We start from the raw sequence: 27,968 nt of genomic DNA, 5'->3' as shown, positions 1-27,968 counted from the left end.
TAAGAATCAGTCTTAAACTAATGAAGATACTTCATTAACGACTAAATCCACATGACCTCAGCGACACATCGGTGTAAGTTACAGATTTCTTGCTCTATTTGTTACCGTTCAGCAGCAGAAGAAACAAGCCACTGAAACCACATTTAGAGTCAGAATTTTATTTGGATCGGCGGCAAGTTGCACACAATCTCAGATATTAGACCCTTTAAATGTCTTTTGTTCTTGACCCATGTCTCATCCTTTCACTCAGTTTTGTGGAAATGGTCTTTTTGTGTAATCCTGCTGACAAACAAACAAAGAGCAGTGAAAACCTCCTTTGCAGAGCTTCTCCCTCCTGAAACTCTAAAAGGTGCCTCTGACTTGAGTCAGATTTCGCTGTCAGTCAGTCAGAAGACAGACTCACAGAAACGCTTTCATGGTTCTCATCAAAGTGCTCTGCTCCGCTGTACGAGCACCTGTCAGTCGTGAAGCTGACAGCAGAGAGGGGTTTGGGTTCTGGCAGCTGCTCATCCGCCTCCAGCTCTCCGTGCTGTCTTTGTCAGCTCTTTGCACACAACTCATCTGTGAAGTCAAACCACAGCCTTCCTGTTGTCACGGCAATGATCTGATCCTGAAGCTGTGCCGGGGAACTGCAGCCGCTGCTTCCTGATGATGCTCGATAAACCCAGTGAGACCTGGGGAAATGGTTTTCAAACTAGAGAAGTGATACAGAAAACGAGTTCAACTTTCTGACATGATTGTGCTGGTGAAGGTGTGAGGAGGACACCACCCTTATCAAGGTATTTTCACTGTATTTTCAATCTCTGTCCTGCTTTATGTGTGTTTTATAGTCGGCTGCAGGACTATTTACTGTGTGAACCTGCTCAGTTTCAGACAAATTCAAATTTTTTAAATGATGCACTGACGATTTAATAAATGAATTCATTGCTTGGTTGCTGCCATAAAGACACACGGTGGGTAATTTAATTAGCATTGAGAATTAAATGTGAATTTGAATAATGTAACATTGCCTCTTAATTAATTTATCAATTAATTTCACACCCTGGCCACAGACATTTCTCCATCACGAGTCCCCTGTTGAATTAATGCAGTAGAATTTAAACTGTTGATTAAAAACAGCAAAAGTGAGGCTAAAGGAGCTTAGTAATAACATTTATAAATATTTTGTCAATAAAAACAATTTATTTTCAATATGTGCAGTATTTGAATCTGGTGAAACGGTTGGAACATACATATCTGGTATTAATTCTCCCTTCGACACTGAAGAAGCACATGATTCACATGTAAACAGATAAATGTAATAATATTAATAATGTCTAAATTCCATATAGCTGCTTCAGTCTCAGGCTCACTGTCACACTGTCATGGTTTAACCTTATTAATGTTATTAGATACAGTTCAAAATGTTCAAAAGAAGAATGAATGGAGCTTTTAACCAAAAAGTGATCATTGGTCATTCTCTATGGTTTAGTTATTCCAAAAAATATTTGTTTTACTCACAATGTTCTTTTTTATTTTAAATATTAGATGACGTAGGAATGGTTTGATAAATATGACCATTTTTGATTATTAACCACAGCCACTAATTATTGTTTTAGCCACAGCATGGCTGCAGAGATGGAAATGTTGATTCATTGTTCTACTACTTTGAAAACAAATCAACATCATTAACTACCAAATAACAGACATGACATTTTAACAGACATTCATTGTCCCCAGAGGATGAATCCCCGTGGTCTTACCGCAACCTTTCCTCTAGCGCCACCAGGAGGTTGACATTTGTGGTTTCAGGTGAAATGTTACTGAATTAATTGCTATTAAATTTCAGATTTCATGTTCCCCACAGGATGAGTTGTAATGACCGTTCCCATTCCCCTCCACAGTTTGTGTTCAGTGCTAATTAGTCAATCTTAGCACATAAATTTGCTTAATTTAATAGTATGGCTGTTTATTGTCTTATTGTTTTCTTCAACAGTTTGGAAGAAAAGGCCTGATGTTTTTCTTTCTTGTGTTTTACAGGAACTCAACATGAAGATCCTGACGTTTCTCGTGTTAATGGCTCTAAAGCATCATCCCCCCCACAGCACATCACTGAACTCGACCTCTCATTCAACAGAGTGGAGACGATAATGCGATTTTCTCGCATATGCCAGTTTGAGGTCTTTGATCTTGACTCACAACAAAATCCAAACAATCCAGGAACGAGCATTTGTCCCCCGGACTCATTTAGAGAAACTTGACCTGTCCATGAACCAACTGGCCACGCTGTCTGCTGATTGGTTTAAGAACCTTTTCTCCCTTCAGCACTTGAATCTCCTGGGAAACAGATACAAAACATTGGGGGAAGTCGATCTATTCCAGCCTCTGAAGAAATTAAAAACCCTCCAGTTTGGAGGACCTTACCTTCAATCCGTCAGAGAAACAGACTTTTCGGGGCTGAGTGGTCTTCAGGAGCTGTTTTTTGATGGGAAAAACCTACAGAACTATACAGAAGGAAGTTTGAGACAAATTGGGCCCATTAGCCGTGTGACCCTTGGTCTGAATTGTCCCTTTAATAGGAATCGAACGCTCGTTGAAGTTGTTCTCTCAGATCTTGTACACCCGACCACAACGCTGACTTTCACCGAAACAGTCTTCTTCTCCAAATATGACGTGCACCCACTTAAAGTGGCCTACAATGGCGGTATTACAGGTATTATTTTTAAAAACGTCAGCATGACGACTGCAGCATGCGTGGCTCTTCTAAACCTGCTGCCAGACTCTAATATATCTATGTGGGCACTTGAAGATGCCAAATTCCTCTTATTTCCTCTTGGTGACTTTCTGACAATCCCAAACTTGTTCCGGTTGGAAGTTGCTGTCTTTAAAAACGTGGATGTCCCCGAGTTCCTCAATTTTCCGGCTCTCTTTTTCCTGCAGCCGCTACTGAGGGTGCTGCGAAGGGTATCTCTGCAAGATTGCAAGGTATATGCCCTCCCCCTGTGAATCCGCTGCTGACTTTTCAAAGCTGGAGTACATGGACGTCAGTGACAACTTTATCAGTGATTTCGCGCTGAGCAACATGATGTGCGACGGACGGGGTGTCCTGTGGAGTCTGCGAACCCTCAACGTCAGCAGAAATCACCTGTGGTCAATCAACAGCCAACTCTTCGCCAAACTAGAAAACCTTATCAATATCGATATCAGCGGAAATGTGTTTCACATTATGCCTGAGACGTGTAACTGGCCTCCAAGCCTTACATTTTTAAAACTTTCATCGACACATTTAACAAAGGTGACCTCGTCTGCCGCACAGTTTGCACATCCTTGATTTATCGAACAATGAATTGACCGTGTTCAACGTGGGACTGCCTTTCCTCACAGAGTCGTACATCTCCGGCAACAAGATCAATAGTTTGCCTGTTGGTCGTTTATACCCTCGTCTTGTATCTATCTTCATTCAAAACAACAACTTACAGACATTCGGCAGTAATAATCTAAATGCCTATGATAATTTGAAGAGTCTGGAGGCGGCGGGTAACACGTACGTCTGCTCATGTGACTTTGTGGAGTTCGTGACGAGTGGCTTGACGAAACATCGAGTCAGAATCGAAGATGAGTTCAAGTCGTACATCTGCGACTCCCCTGACGCCTTCAGAGGAACGAGTGTAGCGGACGTGAGGTTGTCGGTGTTCGAGTGCCACGCAGCTTTATCCTTTTCTTTGCTCTGCTTGGGCCTCCTGGCTGTGGTTCTGCTCATTGCAGGTTTGTGTCACAAGTTCAACGCCGTGTGGTACGTGAAGATGACCTGGGCCTGGCTGAGAGCCAAGAGGAAGCCAAAGTTGAAAAGGGGAGTGCTTGAGTACGATGCCTTTGTGTCCCACAGTGAGATGGACTCCGGTTGGGTGGATGCGCATCTGGTCCCGGAGCTGGAGCAGTCCGAGCCCCCTCTCCGACTCTGCCTCCACAAAAGGGATTTTCGTCCCGGTGGATGGATTATGGACAACATCATGGACGCCGTCGAGAAGAGTCACAAAACACTCTTCGTCCTTTCTCAGCATTTTGTCCGGAGTGAGTAGGAGCTGGACTACACCCATTTTAGGTTGTTTGACCAAAACGACAACACGGTTGTGCTGATTCTGTTGGAGCCCATTGACAAAAAGACCATCCCCAAAAAGTTCTGCAAGCTGCGGAGGGTCATGAACTCCAGGACGTACCTCGAGTGGCCCGATGATGACAACCAGGTTGGCAGGTTCTGGCAAAGTTTGAGAGCAGCTATCAAAGATGTGATGTGATTGATAATGTGGCTGGAAATTAGTGTTTTGAGTTACAGGCTAAAGTTGGGCATGAACTGATTGTGGTTAAGATGAGGGATATACTGTTATCCAAAATTAATGGAAGTCCTCACAAAGGTAGCTGCGCACATCTGTGTGTGAGTGTGTGTGTGTGGGTGTGTTCATGTGCTTGTGTGCCTAAAAACGTGTGTAATTTATTGTCATGCTCTTGAGAGCTGACATATTGCCGCTATTGATCTTTAGCCCTAAAGTCAACACAGAAGCCTGGATACTGATGACAGGGAGGCCAGGGGAGCCAGGGTGTCCTGATAACACACACACACACACACACACACACACACACACACACACACACACACACACACACACACACACACACACACACACACAAACACATTAATGCTCGACGTCCACATATGTACAGAGTTACAGATGTCCGTAAAGGTCAGTAACATCTAGTGCAGGAGTTACTCAGCGAGACTTCATCAAATCATTACATTCATGCAGAGGCTCTGATGCATGACTCGTGCATTTTACTGTTTAATTCTAATTAAAAGTTTAAGAAAGATGTTTTATAAGTTTCATACCATCAACTTCAGGGACGTTTCCTTAAAAGAACAAAATTTGACACGGTTATAGAAGAGGACATTTTATCATCAACTAAAGATGCATTAAAATAATGTAATATTTATGACTAGAAGGTTTTTATTTCCTATTTGTTCAGGTTTATACGTGTAACTTACAACCATGCATATTTTAATCTTGGGTAAAATACTCTTCTGGCCCCACATAGAAATCAATTGGAAGTTATTGTACCAGGGAGAAATGGTGTCAATGCTTTTCAGGAATGTTCTGAAGTAAAAGTTAATGTTCTTTATTGGATAAGATCTCCAAATAAGTTGATCCATATGAATGTGGTTTATGGCAAATTGTGAGCAAGAAGGAAAGTAAAAAATGTTGCTGGGTACACTCTTTTTCAAAATAAAATCATATATTTAAGACAGAATTTAACACAAACACACATCTCATTCACATTTTAGGTAAGATCAAATGGGCGGGGCACTGAGCGGCACAGAGGAAAGGAAGTTGGACATTCTGAGAGACGACAGAATGAACTAACATATTGTTGGTTTTGGTCTTTTTGTTGACAGTCACAAAAACATAAATCATCTCCAACCGTTTCTTTTAAATCGTTTAAACTCGTCTTTTCTTGGTTTATTGTCATGTCAAGTTCTAACCTGTTCACCGGGGACAGTCTGTTGCTTTGGGGCACTTTTCTCTGCCTGATCTAATTTCCCCTCAGAGTTTAATTCTCTGAGTCACTCGACAGCTTCAGGTGGAACCGACACGACGTCTGAGAATAAAATCATCATCTGCATCATCCTGCATTAACCACGTCACTGGGCTGCCAGACTGTCACCAGCACTGCCTGGGTTTATCTGTATTTGATTTTATATTTTTTATATCCCTAGTTTTATATTTAAAGTTTTAATCTTGCACTGTTTTTTAACCTTTTTTTAAAAAACTACACTTACATCTGCTGCACCATCATTGTAGAGGCTGTGTTAGTCTAATGCACAACTTTGTATAGCTTCAGTTATTTATCTTTAAATCTGTATTTATATTTGGCTTCAATACTCATCTAATCACCTTATACTTATACTTAAAACTTAAACTTCTTTACAGTGACACCTTTGTAGTAGTTGTGGTGGTTTGACTTTCATCTCACTGCACTGAACTTATTCTCGTCACTTTTTGACCTTTTATTATTCTCATGCTCTTGTGTTTGACTGTTTTGTGTGATACCGGATGTCTAAATTTCCCTCGGGATTAATAAAGTATGTATCCATCTGTTTCTGGGAGTTTGTCTGGTTAATGTTGCATCTGATTAAAAACAAGAAGAAACACTGCAGAGCGTCATGAATCGTGACGAGCTGCGTCTGACTGTATCTCCGGTGCTGTCGGAGACGAGTGGTGGGCTGATGTCGGTGCAGAGTGTTCCCCTTTAGAAGTCAAAACAGCATGTGATTTGATTTCACGCTCTTTTTATCCTTTAACTAGCCCGATAACGGGGACGGAAAAGGCAACTGAGCGTGCGTGTCTGTGTGTGTGTGTGTTCATAACAACTCTCCATCATCCCCTGGCAGAGGATCCATTAGCCTCGGACCCCCTCCCCGGTTTCCCAGTGATAAAGTAAACAAAGAGTGTTTGACCAATTCGACAGTCAAATATTTGTTCTGGAAGCTGCCTCATCGGACGGGAGACACACACACACGTCTGCGGCCGCGTGCTGAGGTATATATACAGTGACAATCCCAGTGGCCCAGTATTACACATGCACGTACACAAACAGGATCCATCAGTGACCTGACCAGACCTTTTCTTCAACAGATTCTCAGCTGATTTCCACTTCTCTGGGTAATAAAACTTTCACTTTTTTAAACCATTTTCAAAGATTTGATCCGGTCACCGTCCTTCTCTCCTGTTAGATTCTCACCTCTTGTCTCCTGTAATCGTCTCTCCAGCGTTGACGAGCGAACATGGCGGCAGGCGTCATCAGGAACTTCCTCGTCCAGGCCCAGACTCCGGCCTACTTCCCCCTGATTTTCCAGAGCTCTCCGTGCAAGGACGACATTGAAATGGAGGGCGAAGAGAAGCAGGAGGAGAAGCACGACGAGAGGGAAGATGAAGAGGATAGAGAAGAAGACGAGGACGATGAAGAATCTGAGGCTCAGGAGGACGAAGAGGAGGACGAATGCTTAGAGGAGGGTTTTCTGAACCCGGCCCACTGTGCTTTGGATGTGACCAAGCAGCTGCTGACGTTCGCAGACCTCATCAGTCGTGATGTTCAGAAGTATTTCGGACGCTGCTCCGGTGACCAAGAGGCTTGTGACATCTACAGCGACTCCGTTTCTGCCACAACCGGCGGGCGCCTGCGTTACTACGACGACCTGCTGAGAATTGCGAGAGCAGGAAGTCCGGAGGAGCAAGAGAGCGGCTCCGTGACCGATCAGGAAGCAGTCGGGGTCGCAAAGGGCAACTCCATTTTGGGGCCCCTCGCTGAACTGTTCGACCACGTGAGCCCGAGTCAGGGCCGCGGCCGACCGATGGTCAAACGCCATCTCCCGCTCAGTTTCTGGACAGAGCCGATCCCCTGCTGCTCCCTGGGCGGCTTCACTAACACACCTGACGTCACAAACACGAACACACCTTCACAGGGCGGTGCGCACACGGACGCCGACACACACATGCCCTTTAACACACACCACAACACACACGGCCTGGAGAACAATCAGCTGGACTTCAGTGACTTGCTGGCGTACTGGGATCCGAACCCAGAGCTCACACACACACTGACGGAGACCACACACATGCAGCACTGAAGTAAGTGTAAGAAGTGTCGTGTCCGTTACAGTTTGTCATTGTAAAAAGTTTAAGAAAAAAGAATAACGTCTGTTTTCTGTGTTTCTGAGATTTGAACCCTGATACGATAGTCCTGTTCACACTTTGTAATAAAATGTGTCCTGAATGTGTCTCCTTTATTCCTGTATATCCTGTATTCTTCAACTGGTGGTGTGGTGGTTTGCACTTTAACCTCACAGCAAGGTCGTCGGTTCAAATCGTGGTTTTTCTGTCTCTCTCTGTGGAGCATGTTGCTCACGCTTCCGTGTGGGTTGTCTCCAGTTTCCTCCCACAGTACAAACACATGTAGGTTGTGTTGACTGGAGAATCTAAATTGTCCATATGTGTGAATGCGAACTTTTGTACGTCTCTGTTGAAGAATCGATAAACTGGCATCAACCGGCTTTCTACAGGTAGCGTGGCCGAGCGGTCTAAGGCGCTGGATTAAGGCTCCAGTCTCTTCGGAGGCGTGGGTTCAAATCCCACCGCTGCCAAATTTTTGTGATGAATGTAAAGTAGCAGGACACATGAATGATTACAATGAGATGGATGGTAAAAACAACTACGCGACTAAAAACAAAGATACTTAACCAACTCACCCACATCTTGCACTGAAAAATGTCAAATCCTTCCGCAGCCCTGATTTCCTCCATAATATTATTTTTTTGTTGCTGCAAAACAGAACAGACGTCGCTCCTGCTCCAGTTTTGTTCTTCTTCTGAAGTCACGTTTAATCACGAGAGTTTTCCACACTCCACTTCAGAAGGTGGCGGTAGTTTGCCTAAAGGTTTTTTGCCAACCGCCATAAATAACTGAAGAAGAAGATATGGCAAGTTTCTGTGAGATTTGTCTCTTGAATTGTCCCTGTGAAATCGTTTCCTACAAACGGCAAGAGTGGCAGATCGTCCAGTGTGTGTGTGTGTTCTGAAGATTATAAGATTAAAGATCGGTTAAATCTGTCATTATGTCTGTGGCTCCCCACATTTTAAAAAATCGTTCAAGAGTTGAAAATCCTCCAGTGTGCAGCAGCCCTGACTGCAGGTGCTCTTAAGGTTGGAGGCTGAACCCAAAATGAGCCCCTGACGACTGTGCCGGCAGTGAAGGAGTCATGTGTGATAGAGGAAGTGTTGCAAATAGATGCACTGTATGAATGTGTGTGTCCCTCAAGGAAAGTGGTATAAATAATAAATCTATTGATGAGTCTTCTAATCAACTATTAGCCTCATTATAATTCATTTCTCAATCAATTTCAGAAAATAGTTAGATCAGATGGATTTTATTGTCCAACTCAGTGGAAATGTGTCTTTGGCTTCTCGGAAAATACAATAAAAGTACATAAAATACACACACATCAGTACATACCACATACAATACAATAGTGCATATGAACGGGTAGCAGTGGGTAAGTTTCATAAATAACAGCAATATCATAAGACAACAGTATAAAAATTACATTCTACGATTCCCTATAATACTACAATAGAGTCCCTTAATACGGTTTAACCCTTCAAAGTAAAGTATGAACAGGGTCAAATAAACAGGTAAACTCTCCTGTGACTAATGCAAACCATGAATCTGTTGACAATGTGCTCATGTGACGCTGAAATTAAAATTTTAGCTTGAAGCAAAATGATAATAACAACAGTGTGAATGAAACATTTGCATCAAGGCGGGAGAGGTAAGAGTGTTTTCTGCAGTTGAAGTAAATATAATGAATAAGAATATGTGAGAGAAAACCGAGGAGAGGAGGAGAGCTTTAAACCCATGTAATATAACTCTGTTTGTAGGTAAATGAGGGTGTGATAAGGCCCAGAGTGACGACTCAGGATATTTATCCACATGCTCCCGTCTGTCTGGTGACAAACTCTGATAGAAAACAGGATTATTTTCAAGAAAAGGGAGGAGAGAAGCAAATGGATGAGTGTACATGTGATGGCTCCAGAAACATTAACAGCAGATCAGCCAGTTTTCCCAATTTCTTGACTCTACAGGGCACCGCCCGATTGGCTCGAACTGGAAAGAGCGTAACTCCTGATTGGATGAGCAGGGAGGCCAGTAACATTTCGACACACACTCTCCATATTAAACACATAAAGGTGGAAACCTGAAAGTGTCCACACCTGAGCGGAGGCACCAGAGCAGCCGGACCGAGTAAAACAGCCAACATGAGGACGCACACGCTTCTGTCCCTAACGCTGCTGGGCCTGCTGCTGTGGGCCTCCTGCCTCCAGGCCGACGACGCAGAGGAGAACAGTGACACACCGACAGAAACACCAGAGGAGAGGAAAGAAGAAGCTGCAGGACAGACAGAGGAGGAGGAGAAGAAAGACAAAACAACAGAGATAGAGGAGGAGAAAGATGTGATGGTTCTCCACATTAACAACTTCGACAGAGCTCTGAGCGAGAACCAGTTTCTACTGGTCGAATTCTGTGAGTAGTTACATTGTAATATATAAATATGAATAACTGAAAAACAAACAAACGTTTTTACAAACCAGAACATTACTTGACATAGACACTTAAATTCCCCGTAACTCAATCTCACCTTTGTACAGATGAGTCCATATTAACTTGTAAACTTACATTCATTCATTCTGTTACATAGACTTGTTTCATTCTGCACCCATAGGGTTGAGTCTTTGATATTTGTCTCCGTAGGTTCAGATCCCAACAAGTATAACAGAGAATCTAGTAACAGACATTCGCTTCTAAAATGTTCTCAATTTTTAAGTTTTCCAAAACCCTCCAATTATTGTGCAATTCTAACAAAGTTAATCACTTTGCTTTTTAGCACAAATATGATTTTGTGTTATAATGAGATGCAGATGTGTATTTTAAGAGGACGTGCAGATGTGAGCTCTTTTATTTTAGAGTGAGAACAAAAAACTAAATGTTAAATAAGTCAAATTCTTGGCCTTTTCTAACAAATATGCTGTGAGGTCTCAACTCAGTAGAGGAAAACTGTGGGATACGACCAAAAGATGCATGAAGAGCTGAGTGTAAGAACCTTCAGTCTTTTTATTATAATAAAAACCGTTAAACCCTTCGTATGCATTGAGGCGTTATCGTGCAAATGCGCATGCACACACGTGGCCTCTCGTGTCCAGATGTTCTCCAGGTTCAACTCTCCCACACATGAGCCCAGTCGTGGCAGACGAGAGGTCTGAAGCCTGAAGCCAACTGCCACTGTTGCTATCAGCAGCTTATTTCCATGTATATCTGCACACGTGCTGCTGATAGTGACAAACAGGTGGATGGAGCTGAGGCCTGTTTTAGTTCATGAACCCCTCTCAGGTGCCAGTTTTTCTTCTACATGATCTGTGTGGGTTTTGTGCAGACGCCCCCTGGTGTGGTCACTGTAAGCGTCTGGAGCCGGTGTACGCAGAGGCTGCTGGGAAACTGAAGGGGGAGGAGGCAACCATGCGATTGGCCAAAGTGGACGCGGCGGAGGAGAAGGAGCTGGCTGAGGAGTTTGACATCGGAGGTTTCCCCTCTCTCAAATTGTTCATCAACGGAGGCCGCAAGCAGCCTGTCGACTTCACTGGTAAACACACATGCACGCACATACACACACACACATGCACACACGCACACACACACACACACACACACACACACACAAACCCAGAGGATTAATTTAAACTGATTAAAAAATAAATTTCAGACCCTCAATGATTAAGTCTCACAGCTGCACATAATTAGTTTCTATTTCCAGATCGGATGTGTGTGTGTGTGTGTGTGTGTGTGTGTGTGTGTGTGTGTGTGTGTGTGTGTGTGTGTGTGTGTGTGTGTGTGTGTGTGGCTTCCACAACTTAAATCATTATTTAAAGTGAGGACTTTACTTTGGACTGTTTCAGGTTTAAGTTTAGGTTTAGTTTCTGGTCTAGGTTTACGTTAGGTTTAGAGTAGGATGGGTAAAGTTAGGTTCAGGTTAAGTAGAGGTAGATAGATTAGGGTTAGGGTTAGGGTTTGTTAGATTATTTTGGGGTTTAGGGTAAGAGTAGGGTTAGGTTCAGGTGAGGGTAATAGTGAAGTTAGATTAAGGTAAAATAAGGTTAAATTCAGGGTTAAATTAAGATTAGGTTCAGGCTAAAGTTGGGGTTAGGTTTACGGTCAATGTTTGTCAGTGTACCGTCCTCTAAAGTCATGAGTAGAGACAAGACTCTTGGGTTAGGGTTAATCTGTAACCTGTTTATTGTTTTTTAATTCCTCTTAAACTCTTTTAGATTAGATTTAGAACAGTTTTTAAGTGTCTTTGCGCTGTTTTAAATATACACAAACATTTCCCAAATCGTCAAACTTTTAGGTTTATGCTTTTGTACATTATCTGTAAATCTCAACAGGTCATAGACATATATTCCTGGGCCTGACCTGCACTAATTGTGTGTGTGTGTGTGTGTGTGTGTGTGTGTGTGTGTGTGTGTGTGTGTGTGTGTGTGTGTGTGTTTGTCAGGTAAGAGGACAGCAGAGGGAATCGTCCAGTGGATGAAGCGTCGGTCAGGCCCTGGTGCTCCAGTGCTCGACTCTGCAGAGTCTGCAGCTCAGTTCATCGATGCTCATGATGTCAATGTCGTTGGATTCTTTGATGTACGTTAATTAACTTATCTACCCAGTGTTAAAACTCATGAGATATATTTGTTTTATTATTTACACTATATTTGAATTGAATCAATACTAGGATCTGGACGGTGAGGCGGCGAAGCTGTTTAAGGAACTTTCCCTGGACGTGACGGACACAGAGTTTGCTCTGACAGCGACTGCTGAGGTTTTCCAGAAGTATGAAGTGAAAGAAAACTCAGTGGTGCTTTTCAAAAAGGTACGAACATGTTCTGACATCAAGAGAGAGACAAGAGTCCAGAGTTTAATACAGAGACAGTGTAAAGGGACAGGGAGTCTTCATGGTGTTAGCTCTGCTGCCATCTAGTGCCAAGATACAGTGCTTATAGGATTTTTCCAGGATATTTATAGTATTTAAAGTTGTTGTATTTAAGGTTTAGTTTAGAAATGATTAGACCTACCACAAAATAGGACAGAAAAACAATCACAGTAGCCAGAAAACTAATTTGGACAACTGTAGAATAAACCTATATTAAATGTCAGTATTTCATCATGGTTGTGTTACATGTCTGCAAAGATTACTGAGCAGGCCGAGGGGCCCAAGAGATCAGGGAGATACCGATGACGTGTGTGTGTGTGTGTGTGTGTGTGTGTGTGTGTGTGTGTGTGTGTGTGTGTGTGTGTGTGTGTGTGTGTGTGTGTGTGTGTGTGTGTGTGTGTGTGTGTGTGTGTGTTTGTTTGCTAGTTCGATGACGGCAGAGCCGACTTTGCGTTGTCAGAAGACGGGACACTGGACAAAAAGAATCTGACCAAGTTCATCGGTGAAAACAGTCTGGAGCTGATCATCCCGTTCAAGCAGGAGGTGATACACACACACACACACACACACACACACACACACACACAACACACACCACACACACACACACATACATCATTAGACAATTAAATGTTATATTATACTCAAATCCCACCGTGTGTGTGTGTGTGTGTTTTCAGACTGCAGATAAGATCTTCTCCTCGAGCATCCTCCTGCACAGCCTGCTGTTCATCAACTCCACCGTGGAGAGTCAGGGGGCTCTGCTGGACGCAAGCAGGCCCGTTGCCAAAGAGTTCAAGGGCAAGGTAACACAGTGTGTGTGTGTGTGTGTGTGTGTGTGTGTGTGTGTGCGTGTGTGTGTGTGTGTGTGTGTGTGTAGAAAAAAGTGTCATTGAAAGAGATTCAATATTTAAAAGACCTAAAATTAAATTTAACCTTATTGTCTTAACTTTTCTTTGTGGGCATATGTGTGTGTGTGTCTGTGTGTGTGTCTGTGTGTGTGTCTGCGTGTATGTAATGCAGATGCTGTTCATTGTCATCGACGTGACATCCGCCATGTCTCATGTGCTGACATACTTTGGCGTGTCCGAGGGCGACGCCCCCACTGCTCGCATCATCAACATGGAGACGGGAAAGAAGTTCAACATCGACACCAGTGACCTCAATGCAGACTCGCTGCGACAGCTGTGCCAGGAGGTCGTGGGTGGCACCGCCAAGGTAAAACACACAAACACGTATTATTTACTTTACTCCATAACTCCATTTTAAATATAATGTTTTTTACTCCACTACATTCATCTGACAAAGCTATAGTTACTTTTCAGATTGAATTAAAACATCTCCATGGGTCCCATAGTCAGATGTATATATGAGATGTTATCAGCTCCTCTAAAACCTCTCAGATGGATTCACTTTAATAATTTGAATTATCTAGAGTTTCACAATAAAACAAAGATTAGAAAGAAATAGTTCCTGTAGCAGAACTTTTTCTCAACCCCTCATGACCTCATTGTGAGCACAGACTGTAAATAAAGATGGACGACATGACAGCTCCCCAAAAGTGAAGCCAAAATGTCTCAGCCGTCCCCTGGTGGCTGGCTGCAGTATATATAGTAGATCATAAACCCCTCCTCCTCCATGTTAGCAGATGGGACATGGACCAAACTTATAAGTCAAAATACAAGTTAGAAAAAAGGTATCTCCAAGAAGGTTTCTGTCATTTTAGGTAGTTCTTATCACACTGGTGTTTGTTCAAGTACTTACACTCACACACTCATAGTAATCAGTTGCCTAAATATTTTATATATTTTTTTGTTGCAGCCGTACTATCGCACAGAGGAGATCCCAGAGGACTGGAACAAAGGACCAGTCACAGTCCTGGTGGGGAAGAATTTTGAATCTGTTGCTCTGGACCCGACCAAAAACGTCTTTGTGGAGTTTTGTAAGTCAGTGTGTCCGTCTGCCTCAGCGTGACATGTGTACTGTAACAACTCAGACTGGAATTAAGTGTGTGAGTGTGTGTGTGTGTGTGTGTGTGTGTGTGTGTGTGTGTGTGTGTGTGTGTGTGTGTGTGTGTGTGTGTGTGTGTGTGTGTGTGTGTGTGTGTAGATGCTCCATGGTGTGGACACTGTAAGGAGCTGGCTCCCATCTGGGATAAGCTGGGTGAGAATACGCTGACCACGAAGATATTATCATCGCCAAGATCGACTCTTCAGCCAACGAGCTGGAGTCGGTCACTATTGAAGGATTCCCCACGCTCAAATATTTCCCCGCCGGGGCAAAGAGGTAAGAGCACACACACACACACACACACACACACACACACACACACACACACACACACACACACACACACACACACACACACACACACACACACACACACACACACACACACACACACAAACACACACACATTCCAACACAGAGCTTTTGATCACGTCTTTCTGCTTCTCCCAGGTGGTCGACTACGCTGGAAACAGAGACCTGGAGACTTTCTCTAAGTTCCTGGATGATGGAGGAGTGTTGCCTCAGGAGGGAAGTAATGTTGAGGATGAGGAGGATGAGGAAGATGTGGATGATGATGATGATGAAGATGATGAAGATGATGATGATGATGATGCTAAGGAGGGTGACAAGGTTTGTATTCTTTTATAATCCTACATCAAAATATCTCTTCTCCACTCACCCTCCTCTCATCCATTCATTTATTTTTCTCTCCTTCAGGACGCTGACGACTCTACAGAGGCGCCGACCAACACAACTAAAGATGAGCTTTGATGTCACTTTGAGCCAATCAGAATCCACGTAGCGTTTTCAGGTTTTCTTAATAAAATGAATTTGGGTTAAAAAGTGTTGATTATTATTTTGAAATGACCTTAAACGCTGCATAGGTTATTTTAGGAAAGAAAGAAAGAAAGAAAGAAAGAAAGAAAGAAAGAAAGAAAGAAAGAAAGAAAGACAGTCCCCTTACATTTATTTAAACTGCACCACACACCTGATATATCAGTTCCCTAAATGTTGTTTTTTAAATTTCACATCAAGATTCATGAGTTATTCCCTGGGAAAGTAGGAAAATGTCAAAAAATGTCTCACAATGTTCAAGAAAATTATGAAAAAATATCCTGGGTCCACAACAAAATTAAATAGCTTCTTCCCTGACCCACAACACATCCCCCCACCTAGTTCCATGGGAATCTGTGCTGTGGGTTTTGTGTTATCTCGCTTGCAGACAAAGAACAAACAAACCAACCAACAAACAAATTGACAGGCGTCAAAAACATGAAGACAGGAGTTGAGCCAAAGTGTTTTACATACACGGGGCGAAGGGAAAACAACACAGTCAGGGTGGAGAGAAGTAAAAACAGTGCAAGAGAACGATGCAGTGAAAAGACACAAGATAGAAATAAATAAGAGATGAAATAATAACAGATATGAAAAGAAATGTGAGACAGACTCAGGCTTAGTTAAAAGCTAAATTAAAAAGATTGGACTTTAAATTAGATTTAAAATAATTGATAGTGAAACAAGACCTAATGTCTCCTGAGACTGGAGAAAACCTGGTCCCCTTTACTTTCTATCTGTCTCTACGTGACATTTATCTGGTGCTTGCTAAATAAACAAACACATTAACAAATATATAAATGGTTAAGTTAATATCGCACATGCAGATTTACTATCTTGTGTCTTGGTAACAACTGTGTGTTTAAAGGACGAGTTTTCATGTGGGAACAGGTTCGTGTGAGAGGCTGAACTCCAGAGGGAAGCGGATGAAGAGGGTTGGTTTTCATTCTGTGGGAAGTAAAATGTTTCCAATTCCAGAGGAAAACAGGTTGAACAGGCTGTGATGTCACGTCTGTCACCAGCCTGGTGCGTGTGTCCTCCGGCCCAGCTTCCTCATTCATCCCAGGTGAGACCACTGCTGTGACACATCTCACACATCTCACACTTCAATTAGAGACGGAGGACAGGTCGTCACAGGCAGCATTTGGAGTTTGTCGGAGGACGGTTTGGCGCCCTGTTTTGGATCAGACTCCAGGGCTCGGATGTTTCCTGTTTACAGAAGAGAAAGGACCCATGTGAGGTAGAGTTACACGTCTGTGTTCAGCAGGCACGTTCACTACTGGTCCGGCTGCTTTTAATGTGACATAAGGTGATGGTATTTGAAAAAAACATCCTCGTGGAGCAGAATGATTCAGGATCATCTGTGAGTTCAGTGTCAGATACGACACTGACGGTGTCGTCGTTATTGTTGTTGTCGTGAACGTCTGAGTTGAAATAAGCTGAGAGTGAGAGTAACTTGAACAACAGAATCAGAGAGGCAGACCCGACGTGGTTATGTGACATGTGACAACACACGGCTTGAGGTGCAGGAAGGCAGAGATGTTCAGATTACTGACAATAGTGTCCACACACACACACACACACACATTCTTTACTTCTGTCTTAGTGACGACGCTCATCGTCATTCCCCCTTCGATCCTAACTCTAACCCTTAACTCTTACCCTTAACTTTAACCCTTAACTCTAACCCTAAAAGAAAGTCTTAACCCTCTTTAACAGCTCTCTGAAAAACAAAGGTAATGGCCAAAAAAATGTCCTCACTCAAACATACACACACACACACACACACACACACACACACACACACACACACACACACACACACACACCAACAAACAAACAGATATAAAATAAGTGATGGCCTATAACTAGTTGCCAACCAAATTGAGATACTAGAGTCGGTATATTATTATAATTATAGTTATATATATCATATAATTATATTCATTATAATAATAATAACGTTTATTTCTGTAACACTTTTCTAAATAAGCTTACAAAGTGCTTTACAAAATACATGGGAATAAAAAAACACAGAACAATAAACAATAAAAATCAATTTGACCCGTATTTGGACGTTTTAGTTTGGTTTATGACCCATACTCCCGCAAGCCACCAGGGGGCGTCTGAGACATTTTGGCTTCACTTTTGGCAGCTGTCACGTCGTCCATCTTTTTTCACAGTCTATGGTACAAACGACTTATTTTTGCATCTCACCCCTTAAAATAAATCTACTTTAAAACCCCTCATGGTGCAGCAGCGATCTTTCTCAGATTGTTTCACTCACAGAATTCACAGGATTGTTGATGTTTGTTAATTAGAGAACATTCAGGACAAAACAAACAAATGTACGCTGGAAAAGTATAGTGTGTTGCAAAGTTTTTTAACACTAAAAGTAACTTCATACAAAGTATTAGCACCAGTTTTTCTGGGTACTTGCCAAATAGGTTTGTTCAAAATGTTCGATGACACATGTTTAAACTCCCTTTGGGTTTTGTCCCTTCTCCCTGTCTGCGTGCATCACAATGAACGTTATCTCCATCTCTGTCCGTCCTCCTCCTTATCAGCAGCATCCTGTTTGACCGGATGATCTCCTGATGGAACCTCCTTCATACGAAGAGGCCGCTCTCCACCCTCCTGCTCGGAATACTCAAGGACTGTACACCCCACCACCCCCCTCCTACTACGCCTCCCTCTCCTCCCCCTCCACGCCTCCTCCCACCTACGTAGAAGCAGGTAGAATATCTCTCTGCTCTCGCTTTCTTCAACTCTGCACATTCATCTTCTTGTTTGTGTGTTGGGGGGTTTTCTCACTCATAAAATAAGCTTTCTAGAGATCTGAATCTTGTCTTTTAGTGCAGACCATAAAACTTGGATTTCCAAAAATAATTAAGATAAGGAAAGATGAGATATTAGTCGTATTTCATCTGCAAAGTAGATATCAAAATAAAAGCATCAGTGAAAAAGTGAGACTGCGGATATGAGGAGAAGCCAGATTTCTAACCTCTCCCCTCGTCATTCATTTAAAATGTGAATCCAGCTGATTGCACACTGTATTTATTTGAGTTTGTCAGACGACTTCATGACTTCATGATGTGATTTTGTTGATATTTCAGTGGATGAAAAAACCTGCAGGACAGTAGTTTGGTCTTATTCCGAAAACTGAAACAGAACAATTTGAACAGACGATATTAAAGGAGACTTCTGATGCTTTTTCAATCACTACAGACTGGACTTTATCAGGAGGGGGGGGGCTTAAAGAGACAGGAGCTAAAGCCAAGTGTTTCAGACAGGGGCTGAAGAGAGGAGCTGCAGCAGTGCGAGGACAGTGATGTGTTTTCTGAAAATTAGAGCATTTGAATAACCCGAATCAAAACGATGAACCTGAATATGAGCAGAACGTGTCTTCTTTAAAGTGCAGACTCATCACAGTGTGATTACAGTAGAGCAGACGTTTTAATGAGCAGATGTTGTTTATGTATTTTAATGTGGATGGAGTATATTCAGGGCCATATTAAAGGAAAGCATTCTACATTAATCCGTGTGAATCTTGTTAAAAAATGATTTGAATCCACATCAGCATTTTCAGTTTGGTTTTGCAGAAACTTCTTTCTACAGATAAACATCGATCACCCCATCGTCCTCATTTCAGTAAGCAAGCAAAAAGGCTGCAGTGTTCCATTGACAAAATTAACATAAACACAAGGTTATGTTGATTATACGGATTATACATTATGCCTGTACTGTATATATGCACACAGGTATTTAAAATGAATGAGAAGACAAAGTTAAAGGTCACTAAAGGCCATATTCTAACATTTACCGGTGTAAAACTCCCAACTCTCTATCAGCTTCTATTGTTGTTCTGCAAAGATCTGCACAAAGAGCTGAAACAGAGAGAAAGAGATGTGTCCAAGAGATGTGAAGTAACGTTTTTGTCTTTCTTTTTCACCAGTTAGGATTCAGCGGGATCCATTTCCCGTCCTGTCTCTGCCCTCTGTGCCCACGTCTGTGACCTCAACTCCCCGAAACGCTGGATACATAATCCATCCACTCACACAAGGTATTGGGTTTATAATCCAACCGAGCAGGCGAAAATTATATTTCCTCCCCTTCCCTAGTTGTGTTTTACCCTTGATACTGTCCTCTGTCCCTCTACAGTCGGTGCAACACAGACTGTCAACAGCAGCCAAACCCAGCCGACGCCTGTCCCCATCAGACTGTCCGATCTGACAAAGCAGCCTGGTTTGGTGCGCTGCCCACACTGCCGGCGAACTGTTACCACTAATGTCAAGTACCATCCTAGCAAGGATGCCTGGGGCCTGTGTATACTTCTGGCAGTGATGGGGTGAGACACATACACACACACACACACACACGTTAATGTTAGATAGCTGTTACAGGTTTAACTAAACCTACACCGCTCGTGTGTTTCAGGCTGATCTGTGGTTTCTGTCTGATCCCGCTCATCGCATGTGGACTACAAGACGCATATCACTCCTGCCCAGAGTGTGGACGCCATCTGTTCACTTACAAACGACCACTGGACGACCCGGACTGTGTCACCTAAAAACCAGGACAGTTTCTAGGTGATGGAGCTGTAAGTGACGTACAGAGAAGACTGTAGATGGACAGAAGAGAAGTGGATTGTGCTGCAAAAGCAGTTTGACACTTCATTTTTATTTTGATAGAAACTCGATTCTGTTAACCAACGAGAATCCAGACTCACCACAGCTGCTTTATTTTTTAAACGATCATTGTTTTTGTAAATATGCGGTGGTTAGAACCGTCGCCTCACAGGAAGAAGGTTGAGGGTTTGAAGCCGATGTCGACCGGGGCTTCTCTATGTGGAATTGCCATGTTCTCCCTGTGTCTGAGTGGGTTTTCTCCTGCTTCCTCCCACAGTCCAAAGAAATGCAGGGTGGGGTTAGGTTAAGTCAATACTCTATTTTGCCTGTAAAACCTGAATGTGAATGGTAGTTTGTCATTGTTCCCGTGTAATCTGGGTTTAGCTCCAGATAACCCACCGTGACCCTCAAAGGATCAGCCATATATAGATAAAGGATGAATCTTGTCAATAATGAATCCTAATTTATTACTCCATGAATCAACTGAAGGATTGTGTAGTACTTCCTCCTCCAGGTACTCCAGCTTCCTCCCACAGTCTAAAAACATGCAGTTTAGGTTAATTGGAAACTCTATATTGTCCGGAGGATTGTTTGTTTCTCTATGTCAGCCCCCGAATCATATCCCAATCTGTAATTGGCATTTTTATATACATACAATTATAAAAACAAAAACAAAAATACTTTTCGCATATTTGATATTTTGTAAGAACGTATGGGGTTGGGTTCCCTTTCTTTTTTTTTAAACAAGGAGGAACTGAATACTGAATCCATCCTTGTAGCGTTGGACCACAGCTCAGCGCACAAACAAAAGACAGAGAGGACATTGTCGACAAACAAGTTCCTGTCCAGTCCAGGGACGGATTTACATGAACCAACATGGTAATGAGCTGTTTTACATATTTAAATACTAACAGAACAGACAATGAACATTTACCCAATGTGATGAGACAGAGGAAACTTGTCCAGGTGTGAATGTTGGACATGTTTAAACCAAACAAGGCTTAATGGAAAACGGATTTACCCTGCACAGCCATGGTAAGCCCACACAGGTAGTGTGTGTGTGTGTGTGTGTGTGTGTGTGTGTGTGTGTGTGTGTGTGTGTGTGTGTGTGTGTGTGTGTGTGTGTGTGTGTGTGTGTGTGTGTGCGTGTGAGACTCTTTCTGGTCCAATAGTGAAACACCTGAGTGGATGTGCAGGTACGATTTGTGATCAAATCGATTGACAGAACTTTTAAACTAAAAGCTGAATATAAAATGTGATTTTTTTTTTGTTTGTTTGCTGTAAAACATTTGTTTACATGTGTAAAGTTTGCACACGTTGTTTTTTTAATTGTGATTTTATTATGAATAAAATTATGATTTGTTATTATTTGTTTTCTATTATTATCAATTCAAACCCACATTTAACACAGATTGATCTTGTGAATGGATTCACACAGTTTTTTAAGCTGGTTGTATTCCATATATTTTAGTTTTTCAAATTTGATTCCATGTCATAAATTTGCCTTTTTCTTTGCGTTACTTTTCAAAGACACAATATTCAGCTGAAGATGTTATAGAGAATGTGCAGGTGTCCGCCCCCATCTTCACAAAGTTAAGAAATAGTGTGACCTTTTGTTCAAAATGCTTATTCCCTTATTAAAAAGATGGGTTTTAAGTTTTCATTTAAAGATACCAACACTTTCATCTCTCGTTCTACTTTGGTTTATGTTCAGATTTAACAAATCAGATTGAGTGACAGCAGGAGGATTTTCTCACTGGCGAGCAGTCTCAAGGGCTCAGCTAACCTTTTCTTAGCGCTGGCCAGACATTTAATATTTGAGAGTAAGGCATCAATCTTCTCGTCTCAGCAGGAAAACAAATGAGCTTATTTTTCTCAAAATGTTGAGCTTGTTCTTCAGGGATACAGACATGATGTATACTGTGATTAACCTGCTGTGGCCTCCTGGTGGCATATGAGTGTCCTACTTTGCCCTGCAATGCAATGATTGATTAATGCACCTTCTTTACCTGCTGTTGTAATGATGTGCAATGATCAGTATCCTTACAAAGTTAATTATTAATCTATTATGGTGATAGGAAAAAATGGTTTTGACTATTTTAACACAGCCGAACACGTATATTCTTCTAACACCTGCGCTGGTGGGTGAATTCTGCACATCTTGAATATGTGCATGTGTTAATTGTGTGTGTTCGCATGTGTTTTTGCTTCCATTCTGACCTTGTGGAGGGTAACTGTGTTAGGCAAAGGGCATTTAGATATTTCGTGATATACTTGATATGAACAGCAGCCAATGGCAGAGATACAGCGGGGCTTAGATAGGGAAGTTAATCAGCTACAGACCGGTGGGTCGAGTCGGCAGATAACAGAACGCATTCACAGCTACCAGCTCAGCACTCACACACACACACACACACACACACACACACACACACACACACACACACACACACACACACACACACACACACACACACACACACTTGGAGACTTACCTTAACCTTACAACACCTTAAAACATTTTTTTGTGGGGACTCTTTTGTCGCCATGAGTAAGACACATCCCTATAATGTGACTAAGCAGAATGGGGTCCCCACAACATGAGTTCTACCTGCACCACACACACCCACACACACACACACACACACACACACACACACACACACACACACACACACACACACACACACACACACACACACACACACACACACACACACACACACACACACACTGAAATGCACACATCAGCCCTTCCTCTAACCACTCCCTTCATACGTACCTTCCCTTCAAGCTTGTCCCAGTGACCAATTTGTCAGATCGCGGTTGAGCCGTCATGAGGACACTGTTGCTGCTGGGGCTGTCGGCCTTCTGTCTGTGTGCGTTTGTCGCCGCCGACGAGCATCGTGAGGGACAGGGCGACAAATCTCTCCCCGAGGAGGACGGAGTCCTACAGCTGAAGAAAGGGAATTTCAAAAGGGCGCTGAGAAAATACCAACAGCTCCTGGTGCATTTCTGTAAGTCACACACCGATTGATCTTAACCTTAATGTTCACATAAAGGCTAAAGTTAAAAATTGCCACCACAGAGCCATTAAATGGATTGTAAGTGTATTTACCTTAATGCCAAATAACTACCTCACACTGCAGTATATTCATTATGTCCTTAATGCTGTGTGTGTGCATGTGTTTATGTGTGTGTGTGTGTGTGTGTGTGTGTTTCCATGTGCAGATGCTCCTCTGTCTGCAGAAAGCCATCGTGTATCAGCAGCTTTTAAAGGTGCAGCTGCGGAGCTTCAGGGGTCAGAGGTCAAACTGGCAGTCGTCGATGTCACAAAGGAGAAGGAGCTGGCGAAAGATCTCAAAGCCACAGGTCCTCCAATAATCAGGCTGTACCTTGGCGGAGACAAAAAGAACCCTGTCCCCTGCCCTGGTACGTGAAAGACACAGATATTATGGAGCACATTTATGGAGCTGTAATTTATTATTTTATGAACATGGAGCTGTAATAATTCTACACATCAGCTGCAGCCATCTTGGTTGGAGACAAAAATGCCTCAGATGTGCTCCTCTGTCAGTACGTCTCATTTTAGATGAGAAACTGAGTAGACCAGCTTGGAGTGTGTGAATTCTGTGGTTTCCAGGTTTAGCCAGGGTAGCTCTTTCCCCTGGCTTCATGCTAAGCTAAACTAATCATCTCCAGCTCCACAGTAACAGGCACGAGAGAAGGATTAGAACATGTGTATAAAGCCTGTTGAATATTATTTAACTTTGCTACAACATGGAAGATTATTTCTGTTATTATTGTGTTTAGTTCCTCTGAGCGCGGCGTCCATCCTGACCTGGCTGAAACGGAGGGCGGGATCTGCTGCTGACCTCATCACTGATCGTAGCCTATCAGAGGCCTCAGAGGAGCTGACGGTGGTCGGATTCTTTAAGGTGAAAATCTGCTGTTTTACTTTTTTGTTTTTGCTGTTGTGGCTTCGCTCTATTGTAACTGTGTGTGTGTGTGTGTGTGTGTGTGTGTGTGTGTGTGTGTGTGTGTGTGTGTGTGTGTGTGTGTGTGTGTGTGTGTGTGTGTCTGTGTGTGTCTCTGTGTCTCTGTGTGTGTGTGTGTGCAGGAGCTGGATCACGAGTACGTCCAGGTGTTCTACTCTGCAGCCATGGACCTTCCTGACGTCAGCTTTGCCGTGACACAGAACAATGAAGTTATCAGTAAATATGGTCTCACCCATGATGTCGTTCTGCTGCTAAAAAAGGTACTCACACACACACACACACACACACACACACACACAGACACACACACATTTTTAATGAAACTTCTTTCGATATGTATGAATGTATCCAGTATTTCAAGACCAGCAGTTTGTTGTACTCATACCTGTGTGTGTGTGTGTGTGTGTGTGTGTGTGTGTGTGTGTGTGTGTGTGTGCTGCAGTCTAAGCTCATCCAGGCTTATAAAATGATGCCTCAGACATCTAAAGAGGAGCTGATCGTCTTTATCACTGTCTACCAGATGGACCCAGTCACTGAATACACCGGAAAGGTTCAGTATTAAGTGCATGTTGTATTCCCACACACACACACACACACACACACACACACACACACACACACACACACACACACACAACACACACACACACACACACACACACACACACACACACACACACACACACACACACACACACACATTGTAACTGCTCCACTGCAGCTTGGAGCTGTTTTTTGGGTTTAAACTCACTGCGATTGTCTGTGAATATTAATATAATGGAATGTTTGACTTTCTATTTCGGGAATATGTCTGATGATCTGCTGCCTGTTTGCACATTTTTGAAAAGTCTGTGATTCTTCAACAAATTAGGCCACAACTCAAGTCAACAACTCAAAACCTCAAATCTGTTTCAGCTCCGCAGACGTTTAGGCTGTTTTGAAGCATGTGTTGCTTATATTGGTTGTGAAGGTAACTAACTGTGAAACAAACACAAGAAGGGTTTCCTTTGAATTGAATAAAACAGCAGAAATGTGGATCGTGAAGAGGATTTGGAGAAATTCGTGTGTGGATCCAGATCAGGTTGCGGATCCAGGAATTTTGTAACGATGTGTTTTTCGACGTTTTCACTAAATTCCCAGGGAATAATTCATGGATCTCAATGAAAAATGTTGACACATTTATGGGACTGATATGTATGAGTGTGTGTGTGATTTGGTGGGGCTTGGTTTATTTTATTTATCTCTTGCAGACGGCCAATCAGATCTTAAGCTCGCCTGTGTTACACCACGCCATCCTGTTTGTGAACGAAACCGCTGCAGACTTCAAAGAGATTTACTCGGCCTTTAGCGGTGCTGCAGGGGCGTTCAGGTTGAAGGTACACACACACACACACACACACACACACACACACACACACACACACACACACACACACACACACACACACACACACACATAATTCCTTTCAAACAGCAGCATTTGCTTACTTTGTTTGTTTTCCTTTTGTGTGTTCAGATTTTATTTGTGTGGGTGAACGTGGATGAGTCTCGTAACGGCCGGATGATGGAGTACTTCAGAGTACGAGATTTTGAGGCTCCTATCATCCGATTGGTCAACCTGACAGACCACGTGACCTATCACCTGCCCTCTGACTCTCTGGACGTAGAGACCGTAAAGACATTCTGTCAGTCCTACCTCGAGGGCAAAGCTAAGGTAACGCACACTCTCATCCGGTGAGTGGAACTGGGACGACAGGTCGAGCTGACGTATTGAACGTTTCTGTGTTGACGCAACAGCCGAAGCTGCAGAGCGAGCCGATACCTGACGGGTGGGACACGAAGCCAGTGAAGGAGCTGGTGGGAATGACTCTGGAGAAAGTCGCCTTTAACCCCGACAAGACTGTGTTTGTCATGTTCTGTACGTGAACCCACTTTACACCGACACACCACCGCTGTCTGCACAGGGAGCACAGATTCAACGGTTACAAATCCCAAGTAGAGGCTTCTTCTTCTTCACCTCAGTGCTCACTGTGTGCTCCTCAGATCTGCCGTACAGTCAGGACTCCAAGGCTCTGCTCCCGCTGTGGGAGGAACTAGCCGAGGCCTTAAAGGAGCGAGAGGACGTGGTGGTCGCTTGCATCGACGCCTCCGCCAATGACATCAACATGTCGATGCAGGGACGCTACCCGTCACTCGGCCTGTTTCCTGCTCTGTACGCTGAAAGGGTATGAAGCTACATGGAGCAATAAAGATTCAGGGCGTTTTGGCCCAAACATAACTTGTGTTAAACCGTCCAACAGTACAAACATTACGTTAATTATGTTAGATACTGTATTTTAAATGTAATGTTAATTAAACATTACACATGTTAACCTTGCTGCATGTGTGACAAACTGCAGACCTGTGATAGTTGTTGACGTGCATGATCTGTGTTCTCGTCAGATGGTGGTTTACAAGGGGAAAAGGAAGGTGAAGGACCTGGTTAAGTTTTTAGATAAAGAGATGGAAAAAGCCAAAAAGGACAGAGTTAAGGTAAAATCATCTTCCTCGCCAGCTGAGCTTTTATGACAATGTGTGAGATTGTGTGTGTGTGTGTGTGTGTGTGTGTGTGAGAGCTTCCTTTATTCTCTGTTAAAAATAAACTTGTCTCCTTTGTGTCTCCAGGAGGATGAAGACAGGAAGAAGTACATCGAGGCCGCGAAAGCTGAGGAGGCGAAAAATGCCAACAAAACTAAAGACGAGCTTTAATATCAGAACAAAGAGACGTGTGCGTGTGTGTGTGTGTGTGAGTGTGTGCGTGTGTGTGTAGTACTTTCTAAACATGGATCTTGTTTTATCTACTCAACCACACTGTCCTTAACCGTGTGTGCGATCAAGTCGAATAAAGTCTTCAGTTGAAAACTCTGATGGCTGAAAGGTTTTCCAGTTATTCAACCTCAGTGAGCTTCTGTCTGCATGTCTCTGGAGTCGACAAGCCGCAGTACGCAAATAAAACCCACACAGGCAGAGGGAAACATGCAAACCTGCCGTCCATTACTATACAGCATAAAAATTCCAATGAAAAAAGAAGGAAGTGTAATCTTGCTCACACACGAACAATCAAATACAATTTACATATTTCACTTTTTACATTTTATATAATTTGTATGTGTTTCTGATTATATTTTTAGCCTCTTCTAAGGACGTTTTCACTGTTTGTTGTTTTGTTTGATTGTTTGTGAGCAGGATTACGCTAAAACTACACAACGGATTACCACGAAACTTGATGGAAGGAAGCAGCATTGGCCAAGAAAGACATTTTTAATGCAGATCTAAATCCAGATATTTCTTTAGCACTTTCTATAACATTGGAGTGGCTGTTTTTGTGGGTTGAGTTTTATTGTCCACAATGTAGAAAGATGTCTTTGGCTTCACAGAAAAACGACATAGATTACAAATGAAACTCTTTATTTGTGTAAAACACATAGTTTGATCTATTATGATCACAATGCTCAACATTTTTGGTCTCAACAGCAGAATCTTGTATAAGGAGAGAATGATCGCACCACACTCTAAGAAAATCCGGTTCTTCGCAAGTGCTCTGGGGAACCTTTTCTTGCTAAAGAACCTTTTCTAGCCCAATTGGGTTCTTTAGATAAATTGTGGATAAATGGTTCTTTGAAGAATCAACAAGTAAAAGGTTCTTTGCAGAACCTAAAAAGTTTCCCTTATGGCATCGCAGGGAAGAACCACTTTTGGGTATAACTAGAACCTATGTTTTTAAGGGTGCAGAGTTAAATTATATTGCTTTTATAAAATTCTCAACAAGGCAACATAGTCATCATGGGGTATTTTAAGTTATACAGCCTGAATAAATATACAAACACACATTTATCGTTTTGGAGGGGAATGATCTTGAGGACCGTGTTTCCATGAGAACCGACAGCAGCCTGCGCTCTGCTCCCGG

The 27,968-nt window shown here is 42.7% G+C and overlaps 4 protein-coding genes and 1 non-coding gene across 6 annotated transcripts; all 5 read left to right on the top strand.

Moving 5' to 3' along the window:
• The first annotated feature begins 6,814 nt into the window (after positions 1-6,814).
• On the top strand, positions 6,815-7,657 carry LOC118117659 (protein PERCC1). Its single transcript, XM_047344051.1, has one exon. The coding sequence runs from the start codon at positions 6,815-6,817 to the stop codon at positions 7,655-7,657; it is 843 nt and encodes a 280-aa protein (XP_047200007.1).
• Positions 7,658-8,088: 431 nt separating this feature from the next.
• Positions 8,089-8,170, top strand: trnal-aag. Its single transcript has one exon. It is a non-coding gene; the product is annotated as a tRNA-Leu (tRNA).
• A 1,637-nt stretch (positions 8,171-9,807) lies between these two features.
• pdia2 (protein disulfide isomerase family A, member 2) lies at positions 9,808-15,405 on the top strand. The gene is given in 12 exon segments (XM_047344030.1): positions 9,808-10,106; positions 11,014-11,220; positions 12,130-12,263; positions 12,355-12,492; positions 12,979-13,095; positions 13,233-13,358; positions 13,576-13,770; positions 14,374-14,494; positions 14,662-14,718; positions 14,721-14,836; positions 15,010-15,192; positions 15,280-15,405. Coding segments are annotated over 12 exon segments (1,713 nt in total). The 5' UTR covers positions 9,808-9,841; the 3' UTR covers positions 15,334-15,405.
• A 1,062-nt stretch (positions 15,406-16,467) lies between these two features.
• LOC118122463 (lipopolysaccharide-induced tumor necrosis factor-alpha factor homolog) lies at positions 16,468-21,379 on the top strand. Of its 2 annotated transcripts, none has more exons than XM_035179190.2 (5): positions 16,468-16,636; positions 17,967-18,132; positions 19,352-19,459; positions 19,558-19,744; positions 19,834-21,379. In XM_035179190.2, the coding sequence occupies exons 2-5, from the start codon at positions 17,994-17,996 to the stop codon at positions 19,964-19,966; spliced, it is 567 nt and encodes a 188-aa protein (XP_035035081.1). In that variant the 5' UTR covers positions 16,468-16,636; positions 17,967-17,993; the 3' UTR covers positions 19,967-21,379. The 2 variants fall into 2 exon arrangements, with proteins under 2 accessions (XP_035035081.1, XP_035035075.1); XM_035179184.2 differs by having other exon boundaries at positions 17,964-18,132.
• A 1,476-nt stretch (positions 21,380-22,855) lies between these two features.
• On the top strand, positions 22,856-26,778 carry zgc:136472 (uncharacterized protein LOC678514 homolog). Its single transcript, XM_035181148.1, has 11 exons — positions 22,856-23,041; positions 23,256-23,456; positions 23,838-23,962; positions 24,145-24,282; positions 24,465-24,572; positions 25,273-25,398; positions 25,539-25,736; positions 25,820-25,940; positions 26,066-26,247; positions 26,465-26,554; positions 26,687-26,778. The coding sequence occupies exons 1-11, from the start codon at positions 22,861-22,863 to the stop codon at positions 26,768-26,770; spliced, it is 1,554 nt and encodes a 517-aa protein (XP_035037039.1). The 5' UTR covers positions 22,856-22,860; the 3' UTR covers positions 26,771-26,778.
• The last annotated feature ends 1,190 nt before the right edge of the window (positions 26,779-27,968 follow it).

The sequence above is a fragment of the Hippoglossus stenolepis genome, chromosome 2 (genome assembly GCF_022539355.2).
Source record: "Hippoglossus stenolepis isolate QCI-W04-F060 chromosome 2, HSTE1.2, whole genome shotgun sequence".
In the NCBI taxonomy this organism is placed as follows: domain Eukaryota; kingdom Metazoa; phylum Chordata; class Actinopteri; order Pleuronectiformes; family Pleuronectidae; genus Hippoglossus; species Hippoglossus stenolepis.
This window is presented reverse-complemented; position numbering and strand designations above follow the sequence as displayed.